The sequence below is a fragment of the Habropoda laboriosa genome, unplaced genomic scaffold (assembly GCF_001263275.1).
Source record: "Habropoda laboriosa isolate 0110345459 unplaced genomic scaffold, ASM126327v1 scaffold92, whole genome shotgun sequence".
NCBI classification, from domain to species: Eukaryota; Metazoa; Arthropoda; class Insecta; order Hymenoptera; family Apidae; genus Habropoda; species Habropoda laboriosa.
In genome coordinates, this window is record NW_017100268.1 from 2381827 (window position 1) to 2396203 (window position 14377).

Consider the following 14377-nt stretch of genomic DNA (forward strand, 5'->3'; position numbering starts at 1 on the left):
ATTTTAGTAATGATTAAACAATTATATTAAAAATATATTAAAAAATGATTACAACTACACGACTTTATGTATTTACATATAACATTGTTAACAAATATATTCCGAAACATTTAAAAGCATCCATATTGCGCGCCATGTTAAATACCAATCGTTAAAATTCCCTATAATAAATTGGTACTGAAGTACTAAAACATTTTATTTATGGTGAAAATGATACGAAATCTTTATTAAAGTTCATTATATATTCTCATTATTTTATAAAATAAGGTGGATAAACATGACCAATTAATTCCTTAAAGCCTGCGCTAATAATAGTTGTAAAATTAATTTCGGAACCTTTTTTGAACATAACGTGGCAAATTTATAGATACAGATGATCCTTTGAGGATACTTGTAATTGTACGCATGCGTCGTAGAAATATCCGTGACGAACAAACAGTAAAGTTAGTTGAGTTGGGCGCCAGAGCTCCGCGTGGTCAGTTGGCTAGTTGGTGTGACTGTAACAAGAAAGAGAAAGGATCCATAAGCCAGGATATAAAGAACAATGGCACTCTTCCGTTTCAGTCCAAAACGTTGTTTGGAACTTCAGGTGCGTGCTAAACGAATTTATTAAAAATTGATCGGTTTTGGTGTACAATATGATATTTGAATAATTCCCAAACCACTGCACGTTTTTCCGGTGCGAAATTCGAACAGCAAGCAGGTGTTTAACGTGTATTATCATTTTTCTTAACAACAGTGAAGATTTTTTAATAGATAATGATACAAGAATAAATATGTTTTATTAATTATCCCTTTCAAAGTACCAGAATATTGCATATTGTTAAGAGCCAAGACGCTGCTGCGATTCTGGGTATCAAGTAGAGGCGTTCTATCGACCGATAGTCTAGTAACTGTTCTATAATACGATTAGTCTGTTGGTATACAAATTCGAAAATTCGCAGTAAATTGTTCACATTAATAAAATTCGAAAATGATATTGGATCGCATTTGTTGATTAGGTGGACATAAGTCTAGCTGTGAAAGGTTTTGAATCGAAGGTTTCTGACGTATCGAGCGTGTGCTTAGAAACACCTTTGCGAAGCTCCAACAATGCACATTATTTCGGGGCAACATCTCTAATGCGAAAAAATCTTACTCAAATGACTCGTCGAATTTAGTAACCATGTAAAATATTATGTGAATGCTAAAGTGGCTTTAAACTGTTCAATTATTGTTTTAATTTACGTGAAATCTTATTGTGGATGATACAGGGTTTACCTGACCGACAGAACTTGGTATTAATTTAGCTAAGTTTAACAGCAGTTACATAATCAATTTTTAGAAGGCGCGCGGTTATTCACTATTTTTTGTTATAAATTAGAAATCAGACGAGACTAATTGTTCGGTGATCATGATAAATGGTTTTTAAATATTCCACGATAAAAATTAAATTATTTAAACTTTTGTTTGTATATATGTTGCTTTTTGCTCGTAACTGTTTATTAATGAAAGTGTCAAGTTGAAATGTAAAATTTTTCACGTGAATGTGCACTCGTATCGTAAAACAGTTGGTAGAAAAAATGGACTTGAAACGCTTGCAAAACGGATGAATGGACGCTGCACGAAAATTGACAATATATACATACTTTTAACCCTAAACGATTGAAATATCGAATCCTTCGTGATTGTGTATCAGATAGGAAGAAGGAAAGGAAAATCTTCACTTCATGCATCAATACTAAAAAACGAAAGGTCAATCTGCTAACAATCGAGAGCTGTCAGTGAATTTTCTGTTGTGCTGTAGCGTTTACATGGCCAAGCTTGGATATACATAGCTTAACCAAAATGGTTTCGTATCAAATTGTCAGGCCACGAAATCACATTTGTAGGTCATAATACCACACAATGTATATACGAAATAGTTGAGAATCTCTTACGTCGGTAGACATGCCCATTGAGGAGTGCACGACATTATAATTTCGCAAGGTACGATAATTTTAGATTGAATTCGAGGTCAAAACGTGTTCCGTCCTTCTTGATCCATATTGGTCGTTCCTTCGTGACCTGTTCCTGGCAAAACACCTGCTTATCGACCGAACTTGGAATGATAATGTAGCTCTCAGCTGATATCATTCTACAAACTTAACCAAATTTCATCTATACTATCGTGCAGTAGGCGACATATGCGGTTGTAATACGTCCTATTCGTGTAGCGTTAAATTCTTACAGCGTTAAATTACTACGAATAATTAATGCATTATATGTTAATATTATTTTATCAAGGGAAGTGGGTATATTTTTAAATTGGTGCAATTTGAAAAATATTATTAGCATCGTTTTAACGTTCAGCTAAATCGTTGGTTCAATCATTCGACTTCAGTGGCGCGTTATAGCTTCATGAGGCCCCGGGCAAATTTGAATTTGGGGGCCCCATGTACAGTGAATGAGGTTATAAAAGATTGGTTTGGGGCCCCCCTTGTTGGTGGAGGCCCCGGGAAATTGCTCCTTTTGCCCATAGGATAACGCACCATTGCTCGACTTTATTAAACTTGAGTGGATAGGTTTAGTACAAACTCTGCGTGCGTCTATTGTAACTTTTGGCAGATTCGGAAACTCCTCGTCCAACTTATAGATGGCTCACTGATTATCTAATATCATAGATATATGAATGCGACCTTCGGATCGCGCAACACGCTGCTCTCAGGACCGTTTTATTTTTCTTTTTTTATACAGAGTAAAAGCATTTATTACTATTATTTGCTTAACTCAACTCGAATTGTTACCGTCCATATCTCGGTATAATCAAATTTTCAAGGCTAATTTGCCTAAGCATAGAAGAATCGATTAGCGCACGTTTTATAGATAGCAATTAAAAATTTAAGCAAAAAAAGAAAAAGATTACGTCCTCATAATTTATGTAGAATACTCACAGTTCGGTTAGAGTAAATTATAAGTGTCTCTTCTTGTCAACGGTAGAGCATTATAAAATGGATTAAACGAATTTCACTAACGTTTTTCTACTGGTAACTTCAAATTTGGGATTTGCAATTACGAAGCGAAGTTAAAGGCAAACGTACAGTTGTCGTTAAGACAATTGTATTTCAAGGTTAATAAAGGTTGTATCATGCGTGACACCCTCTTCTCGGTCATTTTAGCGCCATTTGACGATTATATGGCGCGAAATCAATTACATAATTGTAGTTCGCGGGTGTATCCTATCTGGTAATGCCCTTCACTTACTGGTTAGTTATGCAATCAGAGATAACGAGCGCTATCGGGGCTTTATACATAATGTTACGAACAATTAATCGAATAAATTTTTAATACATTTTGATCTGATCAAGATTAACGTTCGTGTGTCTGCGCAGATTCTGATAAAAGATTTTAGGATTATTTTTCAATGATAAAATTTCTGTGCAATTGTACTCGGTGTCTTCATATCAGATTAGAAGCATGGAGTATCAATGAAATTGTATCATTGTAGTATCATTGAAAATTTTATTTGTCCAGAAAATTAATCGTTTTGAATATTTCGAGAAATGCGTCAAATTGAGAATTTCAATTCCACTACTTAACATCACAGATACGTGAAGAGAAACAATTGGAAAAAATTTACTAGAAAATTATTTATTTTTAGAGAAAACAGAAATTTTTTATCTTCTTTTAAAAGTATATGTTCCTTTATTTTAGCACCGATAAAAGCAGCGATTAATTGTGTGTATTTAAAAAATTTTAACCACTTTTGATATTTATAATTCCCCAAGATAACAAGTTTGCCTGGTTTTCAGAAATTTTTTGATAATTTATGTAACATACGAGTAAATATAACGTGTGTTTGAAAAAAAAAAGCAAACTTAAACGATCTTACAGTATTCTTAATACTTCCACTTATTGATTGCTTTCTGAAAAACTAATAATCTGTTCGAGTTCCTTCTAGACGTGTTGCATTTTTTCAACTTGAAGTGTTTTCCAAGATAAATTCATTTACGCATATAGATTGAAAATAGGTCAGGCTGGGTTCGATATTAATTAAATACGTTCCGTGACGCGGTAGAATTCCAAGTTCTACCGAAATGTTGAAACGAAGCAAAAAAGTCACGTTAAAATATTTAATTGCCAAAAAACTATCAATAGAGTATGAGTTTCGAACGTTCAGCCAAAGAATATCCTTTCTCGTATAATGAAATTGCCATTTCAAAACCCGTTAATATACATATTTATTCGATTTATTAATCCACATGTTTCGTTAATATTCCTGGTTTTTTTTTTTAGATACGCTTGGATTATTTGAAGTGTACAATCGTTCAGAACGTTTACTGTCTTATCTGGTTAGGATATTAAACTTCTTTATTACATAAATACAAGGTTGTTGTTGTTTTTTTTACAGTAGCTACAATATTTTTATCACCTTTTCTTTTTCTTTGTTACAATATTTTAGTTTTGCTTGGTACTTCAAATTTCAAGAAATTCCCCAACCACCTATATTTCCTCCACCTGACTTCAGGAATTCCATTGCATCTGCTATCCGTTTAATCAACTGAATACCGCCGAATATGTATGGAAGATTAAGATTTTTTTTACCGAACACGGCAAATGATCTGACATAATGAGGATCGGCGGAATAAAAAAAAAAGGAGAGCTTGTTCGTGTCGTGAGTACGATGATGTCAACCTACTCTCAAATCGGGAAAAGAAATAATGTCAAAGATCTTCATTTTTGCTGAAACACGCATCACCACGAAGGTTTCTTCGTATTCCTATTTCAGATGAGACGCGGGTTCCCTCTATCTCTGCTCGGCGATAAATCGCCCTGCACGCACTTCCATAGAATGACTAAAAGGAAAATTCATGTTACGTGACGTCATCGTGATTTCAGGGAAAAACCTCAACTTCCTAAGAGAATAAAATCTTTCCTTTAGAAAGTTGCTCGAGGTCAACGTGCAGTTTTATGTTCGAGGCATTAAAATAGAAACGAAATGCTGAACGACTTTGTCTAAAACGAGGGGAGATAAAGTTTGCGCCCAAATGTCGAATTATATCAATAAGAGGCGAAGTTGTAATCGCGATAGATGAAATGCATACGAATAATGTGGTACCATTGACGTGGATACCCAAAGTTCAACGATAAAACCACAGAACGTGCGTTGACTTTTGTTCAATATCGTGCTGCATGAATTTTTTACGACATAGCGTTAGATTTTTTCGTTTTCTCGAAATTGAAATTTTTAGCGACTGTGAACATTGCGTTTCAATGGTCGATCGAACGAATTGTAATTAATGAATGTGTATAATCTAATCTATAGTTTAATCTATAGTAATAATCTAATAGTGAGAAAACCGTTTTGAAACAGTTATTTTTTTTTTTTTCTCAAGATTTTTCAACGTCGATTTCGAGCGAACGATTCGATCGAGATTCGTTCGACGTATCGGCCAATGAATTTTCCGAAGGAAATCATTGAAATTATTCACGTCACCGCGACACGTATAAATCATCGGAAACTAGGAAGAGTTTAAACGATCTCTGGTGTTAGTTAATGTCAGTCACATGGTGTAAAGTGAATAGCGCTCGATGAATGACGTCAAATCTGTGAATATATCATGAACACGTAGGATGATAATCTGTGTTCATCGTGACGGAACCAAAATTTAATTGGCCACTTCAGGCTCATCGGTCTTTTCACTCTTTCAATAGCGTTTTAAATCGTATGTTTGTCGATTCGTACACGCGTCACATGAATAACAACGAGATAGAATAACGGCAGATTTATAAATGTTATCTTGCGTTTTTTTGTTTTTTAATGCCACCTGTGTAAATGTCGCCACGAAAACTGCACACGCTTATAGGCCGTGGTAATAAATTCATTAGCGGGCAGTTTAATCGCATCACATTCGTCAACGTAACTTCTGTTGGTAAATTCAATCAGATGACGGTATAAATTAACGATGTATTTTGTGATTAAAATATGATCCGGAAATATGGAAAAAATTGTAACATGAAATTATAATAAATTGAATAATTAAGTTATATAATACGATTAGAATTTGTTACATTTCGTCGCTAATTTCGATCATCTTCTGACTATAGAATTCAAAGCTACCGATTATCTTATATATGTACATAGATACCTTCTACCACTGACAGTGGAATAAACCAATTATATCGTAAATGTTTCAGATTGTAAATCGATACTACCGTTCGACTTATAAATTATTTAAATTCCCCTTAGTACAGACAATAGTACAAATTAGTCTAGCCATAAGTGATATTTCCATTCAAATTGCGGGAAAGTTGTAATTAAAACACATTGGAAAAGTTTCTGCGTCATAGATAGGTAATTTCAATATTATCGTATAATTACCAATTTTAGTTTAAACGGCATCAGTTGTATTATTTAAAATAATACTATTCATTGTTCACATCACATTGCTCATAGCGTTAATACTTGTATATACTAGAACTAATTAGACATTAAAAATAATGATTATTTTATTGCAGAAACGTGTATTTCTCGCAGTCGCGTGTTCATAACGAAACACGTAAAAGCTACGCACAACTAATAATTCAAGGTTAAAGAATTCGATGCTCTCCATTGACTTCCGTGTAATTTAGATTTTTATTCTTTTCATTGCAATATCGAAGATAGAACGAAATCACTTGTACGCGATGGAAGAAAAAATAGCGATATATAACCGTCACATGTACACAGGATAATGTATACGTATAATAGACCATCTGTCTCTCTATGCCATTACGATTATCTCACATTACGTAGCATGCGCTCGCGTCTAAATATTGGAAACTCTTTATCTTTTGTATCTATGTCGCTGCATTCTAATCCTTTATGTTCATGCATACGATTCGATCAAATATTTAATCAGATCTTTGCTCACGTGTGTTTAAACACCATTACAGTTTCTCGGCTAACGAGAATTAACGTTCTAATTATTCGATGGAACAAAGAAACGACGAAAACATGAGATTCGTAATTGTTAATTGAATAAGTTGAAAAAGTAATTTGTAATTATCGAAAAAAGTTTATTTTTCTTGTTCATAGACGAAACGTAAAAGTTCGAGATAATTTGAAAATAGATTAACAATAACTTTTATAATCGTTAGGTTAATAAATAACCGTGGGTTATAATCGTAGGTTAATAAACAACCATTTCTCACGATAAATGATTAATTGTAACAGGGAAAGCTTTTAATCCACCTACGTGATATTATTTGAACATAAACTACGCAAAACTCGATACAGGAACTCCCAACGCGTTAATTAATACTACGTAATAGAATTTATTAATTACATGATACCACAGAATCACATTCCACACTGGCGAGAAATCGCGTATTGAACTTTGTTCGTAGTCGACTAATTATCACCCATAATAAAAAGCTCCTGCAAAAACCGATATCGTACTATTATTTACGAGTTCACATTTCCTTTCTCGTCGCCTTTCGCGTCAATTACGTAATTTACCTTCACTCGTACGTGTGTATTGTAAAGTATTTCCGAAAACGAAATGTCTTCTGACTCATTCTTAGGTTAGTTTACGAAGCATGAGAAACTCATTAGCAAGCTTAAATGCATCGGAAACACGTGATCCATGGTGAAAGTTAACCTTTAATCTCGAAATCATTCTGATCCTGGACTGTACTTCGTTTAGCTTACTATAATAAGCGTTTTAATTATAATAAGTAAACACTGTATTTATTATCATTTCTAATTTTTTTATGTAACCCTTAACTGCAGACATTTATCTTTATGACGTCATCACAGACGTCGTCTGTCAGCTGCTTGGCAATTTGATTTATTAAATCGCTATGTTATAAAAATACACTTAATATAACTATTTTATTTATTGACATATTCTTGTTTGTTAAAGTTTTTTTATAATATTTTATAAAAATAATATGTTTATAATGTTATATAAAAAATTAGAAATTTTTTTCTTTTTCACGGAAATAATCTGCCACCTATTGTCAATTGAAGGTACTTAAACTCTAGAGCTTCCCAAATTCTCCACATGGCTGTGATAGTGAAATAAAAATTCAAATTTGTCTCTGAGATAAGTGGTTTGTAGTTAAGGGTTAAGTTTAATTTCATCAATAACATTTGTCTATATAACAATGAAAAGTTCTGAACTTTACCAAGATAGTAAAATAACAGTTAAATACGTCCGCATTGCATGTCAACACTATTCATAGAAATGGAAAGATCGATTTAAGATTTTTTTATAAAGCACTAATTCGATCTTATCGGAACTGGATCAGCATAGGTTAAGATTCGATCTGATTTGTAACGATACGCTCAGCGGAAATAAAAGTCATTGTCAATCTGTTCAATTAGTATTTCGTTACACCATTGCGGCTTCAACCTGATATCCATCTTGTGTTACAGTTAAGTATGATGTTACCTGTGCTCGAAACAATAAATTCTTGGCATCAAACCGTAATGCACAGTACATTCTCGCTTTATTTTGGTTTCACAACCTGATAAACGATTCTATCTATTTTCATTTTTACGTTTACGACAAGTCGTAATATAGTAATCAGTCATACAGAGTAGTATCTAGGGAATTGCACTCTTATCGCTCACTGAGTGAAGTATTGCAGTTTGCAAAAGTTTAAGGTCAGAATGTTACTATTAACAAATACCTGTTCCATTCTTAAAGCTCGAAGTACGATATTGTTCTTGAATCTTATGCAAGGTTGATGCTTTAAACATCTTGGGTATCGGGTTACGAAATTCTGTATAGTACTTTGAACTTCATATGTCCCGACGAAATGTACTTTTTATGACATTGAGTATCATCAAAGGACACGTTCTTGCATTGAATTTTCTCTTATCACGTGTACATTATGTAGCGCGGGCTAAATTATAGAACACGTGAGATCCTTTTATTTTTAGTCCACGACCACTTGAAAGTCTGGCTATCATCCAGGCACAACGTACATGCATATGTATATATTTAATAACATTCTAGGGGGACACTTGCATTCATAAATACAACACACTAACCAAAAAAGAGCATACAATGTAATCCAAAAATATAGCACCTAACATGAAGCATTGTCGATGGAACAAAGCCACTTTCAAATATATCGTGGCCAGTGACTATTTTAAAATGAAACCTGTGTGAAATACTGTTCAGATGAGTGCTTTCTATAGCCATCTGTCGGTCGGTGATTGTATATTTGCAAACGAAATTATGTTTGGATCAGGCTATTACGTAAAGGTCAAACTTTCGTGTTATAATTGAGAACGGGACTTTCGTGTTGCCATTTTCATTAGGCGATGAATGATTAATCGTATATAATTGCGAGAGCCTCAATATTTATACGGACAATTGTAACGTGTTGTGAGCTCATAAGATGAATGACAAATATAATAGAAAGGCCAAGGTCACTGGCAATTCGCATCCAACAGTATATATTGTACAGTAAAGATGTTCCCGGTCGTAGTACGATGTATGATCACACACTACCACTCTTACGTAAAAATACTGCTAATCGAGGGGATACCTAACAAAGGATGTATTCACCAATAAGGAAAATGTCTCTTTTTAGATGAAATTTTCAGTTCAATAGTTTCGATATTCTGTTCATTTATTGGACCATTTCATAATGAGAGGTTCTACATTGAAAAAATTGGTCTCATTACTCTCGCAACTTTTACAGAGCTTTTTTCTCTCCTATAATCAGCAACTGGAGGAAATAATTGTTGAAACGAACTAGGACAATTAGTCACGAAGTTATTATAGAATATGTAAATAAAAATGCAAAAGACAATATACTCTCAATAGGAAAAGGCAATGTTTTTGTTCAGTGAAGAAATTACGTGACTGTCTGAAGTTATTAGTTTGTAAAGTTAAACGGGAACGTCATTAGTATAATATAATCAAATAAATAATCTTTTTCTCGTTTGCAAAACTTATGATTGAACTAAAAATTCAAGCTAGAAAAAAATTAAGATTTCGAAATGTCTAACATTGTATATCGTAAGATTTTTTCCCTTTTTTTTCTGTTGTATTGTGAGTAGCTCGAAGAAATAGTTATCGAAGATTTAATTACCATTAATAAACATCATAGTGAATGTTTATCGCGACGAGTGACAAAAACTGAATTTTTGTAAATTATTCTGAATGCTATAAATACATTTCAATCTTGCATATATTGATTTTATTTTACTTCAATCAGATTAAAAAAAAAAAACAAACGCAAATTCAGTATTAAAATATTACCACGGTTCCGAAACGTTTCGTATGCGTCGCGAACGCAGAAGATATGATTCGCATGGGCGTGTTTAACATCACTTTTGGAATATTGAAGAATCGAATTGAACAAGGAACAAAACAAAGTTTAAAGGCCCTCGCCGAATATTCCGTTTTACCTTTCCATCATGATTCCACCTTGACCTAATTTCTTATTCACATCGCAAAACGCGGTCACGAATCGATGTTTGCTGTCCAAGGTTTAGCCAGCATTTACCGCTATCTGCAGATTTCTGCGCCGGTCCGCAAACAATTATTAATCCTCCCTATTCGACAGCAGCAATACAGAGACGAGGAAAAAAATACAGTACGAAAAATCTGGAAGTCTAAAAATACGCCTGGTACTCGTGTAAGAAAGCAAAAAAAAAAAAATACATAACCTCGTATGATATAATCCTCAGCGTAATCATCTCACGCGCGTTTCTGAAATAACTCCTGCCTTGACATGCCAGAATGTGTGAACGTCTGATTTCAGTTTAGTTATCGTCAAATCGTGCTTATCGATGCAATAGTCATAAACGATATTATCGAAAATAAGTACGTCCCAAAAAAAAAAAAGAAAAAAAAACGTCTCGAATAACCTCGTGGATCACGGAATTGAACAGTTAGACACGAGCATCGTTAATTGGGTTGTGTGATGTCAATCACGATAATTTCTTTTAATTCAACGTTTCCCGGTGCGTTTCCACAAGGCTCACGCGCTGATAATGAACTCTAACGCGAGACCCTGTGACCCCAAGACGAGTCTAACGATTTATTAGAAATTTCGTAATCGTCGATTCTTTCTGATAAAAACATAGCGTAGGACGGAAATAACGATCGTTAAGCAGTATATAGTATGTTGAGAAAAATGTGTCTGAAACATTAGAGGCTTATTAAATATTCACCGAAAGGAGTAAAAAATGCTTAATCAATGTACATGTAGGTACTGAAATTAATAGTCTCGATATAAAATCTACTTTGGTATTTACGAACGTTCGATATCGTAAGTGAGTCTCTTTACAACACATACGTAAGCGGAAGTCTATGTTTGTATGTAAGTAAGGTACGTTTATTCAAGGTATAATAATAGAAGATTATCATTAATATCAATAAGGATTAATTAATAGAGGTAATTTGGTCTTGATCCCTGAACACGACTCATTTGCGATATCTAACGCTGATAAATACAAAAATGTATATTCAATAATATCCTTCACGTACATACGTTTTTCGTAATATTACTGTAATATTTTGATTAAAAAGTTAATATTTATATTAATTTGATATAGAAAGTTATTCTTCGTTTTTCAACTCGACTGCGAAATTGTTGGTGGAAGAAACTAGAAAATTCGGATTGGATTTACGTGTCTGACAATGAATGAAATTTTTCCATCAGACAATGTCAATTTCTAGGTTACAAAGCGTCCGCGGCATCCGTTGTGAAGTTGATGTACCACGTGCATGTTTTATCAAGAAAATTTATTCGTTTTACGTAATCCACCAGTTATTCACTATTGTTCATTAAAACTGGTGTCATTGGTATCGTGAGTTCTGTCCGTAATGAGAATTTAATTGCATTTAGTGAATTGAGTGAGAAAAAATGTTTTATGAAGTTCAAAAAAATATTTACGTATTAAAATTCATCAAATATATTTGATTGTCAAGGTTAGATGTATCTTATCTTTTACATTTCAATTTACATAAGCTTTTTTTTAATACTATTCGTTTACCTTCAACGTGCTTCGTACGTGTTTTTGTGTACAATACATATTATCATTATTATTATTACTATTATTACTATTATTACGCTATTAGCAGCAGAAATACGTAGGAAGAGAAACTGTCTTGCTAATTTCATTTACACATCGTTCATGCTTACCGAAGCATGAAACCTAACACTTTCTTTGTTAACGTTTCTTAACTCATAATTAATTTTTATGGAAATGTACATCAACGATGAATGAAATATTTTTTACGATATGTAAATATCAGAAATTAGTAGAATTCCATTATTTCGAGAGATAATTATAAATGAAACTTTTTTCTTTTCCAGAAACTAAGTTCGACCTTATTCGCAAGATCGTTAAGCGATGCCTCTACCGATCTGAAAAAAGTACTAGCTGACAAGATCCCAAAAGAACAGGAGCGTATTAAAGCCTTCCGTAAGCAACATGGGGCCACCAAAGTTGGAGATGTCACCGTGGACATGGTATGCGTTGGATCGTTATGCAATTCCTGTTCACACATGCGTTTTTCCATTTGAAAACTTTAAAGGCGAATAAACTTATCAAACATAGAAAAGTGAGATATATGTGTTGCAAAAGTGATAATTATCCAGAAAAGATTGCGTATTAACATGTTACGGCACGTGGAAGAAGATGACACTGTTATGTAGAAGACACATGCTCGTAGTACAACGGCATATTTTTTGTCCTGCCGATAAGAGTGCCGGAGACGGATGATACGTACTGCGAAATGAGCGTACACCGCGTGCTTATCATGTGTATCTTAGGTTGTCGGAAAAATCCTGACCTGGCGAGTAATCGTAAAGCAGAAATTAGAAATTTCAATATCACTACCCGATAAACTTTATCACCCGGGGGTATCGTTAATTTGAACGATTTCCTGGGGGTGACAAAATTTTTTGTGTTCAAACCTAAATGAACTTGTATAAACTACAACGTATTCGCATGTATTATTGAAATGTGGAAAATTTTTTTGTACGTTTCATATTGTACGAAAGATAGAAATTTTGATAAGCTTTAAAGCAATAACTAAACGAGTTCAAAGTTCGTTTTTCTCCGTAGTTACGTCACACATCAATGTCAATGAACCCTCTTCCTTTTTTTTTCCACTTTTTTTTCCACTTTTTTTTCCACTTTTTTTTTATACTTGACTTTTACATCGTAACCTGACCTTTTTGTTACTTTTCAGATGTACGGTGGCATGCGTGGAATTAAAGGATTGGTATGGGAACCATCAGTCCTGGACCCTGAAGAAGGTATTAGATTCCGTGGAAAATCAATTCCCGAGTGCCAAAAACTCCTGCCGAAGGCTCCAAAGGGCGTGGAACCACTTCCGGAAGGTCTATTCTGGCTCCTGATTACCGGCGACGTTCCCTCCGATGCCCAAACGAAAGCACTGTCGCAGGAATGGGCTTCACGAAGCGTACTACCCGATCACGTACTCAAAGTTTTGAACAGTTTCCCCAAGTCACTTCATCCCATGACCCAATTCTCTGCCGCCATCACTCTCTTGAACAGCGAGAGTGAATTCGTGAAGGCTTACACGAAAGGTGTTCACAAAACCAAATATTGGGAAACTGTTTTTGAAGATTCGATGAATTTAATCGCTAAATTGCCTGTAGTGGCTGCCACGATATACAGAAACCTTTACAAAGATGGCAAAGGCTTAGGTTCCGTAGATGCAAGCAAAGATTGGTCTTGGAATTTTGCGAACATGCTTGGTTACGATAATCCACAATTCATCGAACTTATGCGCTTGTACCTAACGATACACTCTGACCACGAAGGTGGAAATGTGTCTGCACACACCACTCACTTGGTGGGTTCAGCATTGTCTGATCCTTATCTCTCCTTTGCTGCTGGTATGAACGGTTTGGCTGGACCTCTCCATGGTCTTGCTAATCAAGAGGTGCTGGTATGGCTAGAAAAGCTGCGCTCTCAGGTTGGAGATAGCCCCAGTGATGATAAGCTCAAGGACTTCATCTGGAACACGCTCAAAAGCGGTCAAGTCGTTCCTGGATACGGTCATGCTGTACTCAGAAAGACTGACCCTAGATATACATGCCAGAGAGAGTTCGCTTTGAAACATTTACCGGATGACAAATTATTCAAGGTAAAATTTTTGAACGTTCTATTTGAAAATATATTTTGTTTCATTAGTAATTTTGTTTTAATCAATGACAATACTTGTTTATTTTCAGCTCGTTGCTCAAGTATACAAGATAGTTCCTCCCATCCTTTTGGAAACCGGTAAGGTAAAGAACCCATGGCCGAATGTAGATGCTCATTCAGGAGTTTTGTTGCAATATTATGGAATGAAAGAGATGAATTATTATACCGTCCTGTTTGGAGTATCGCGTGCTCTTGGTGTGCTCGCGGCTCTTGTCTGGGACCGTG

General features: G+C 34.5%; 2 protein-coding genes across 2 annotated transcripts in view; both read left to right on the forward strand.

The window, feature by feature from the left end:
• LOC108573401 (methylenetetrahydrofolate reductase-like) overlaps nt 1-297 on the forward strand; it is a 1550-nt gene extending 1253 nt beyond the window's left edge. Inside the window, exon 4 of the mRNA XM_017935842.1 lies at nt 268-297. Coding sequence (XP_017791331.1) covers nt 268-297 — 30 coding nt within the window. The remainder of the gene's footprint in view (nt 1-267) is intronic.
• A 166-nt stretch (nt 298-463) lies between these two features.
• Nucleotides 464-14377, forward strand: part of LOC108573402 (probable citrate synthase 2, mitochondrial) — a 17641-nt gene continuing 3727 nt past the window's right edge. The window contains exons 1-4 of the mRNA XM_017935844.1: nt 464-589; nt 12289-12444; nt 13170-14093; nt 14182-14374. Coding sequence (XP_017791333.1) covers nt 545-589; nt 12289-12444; nt 13170-14093; nt 14182-14374 — 1318 coding nt within the window. The 5' untranslated portion in view covers nt 464-544. The remainder of the gene's footprint in view (nt 590-12288; nt 12445-13169; nt 14094-14181; nt 14375-14377) is intronic.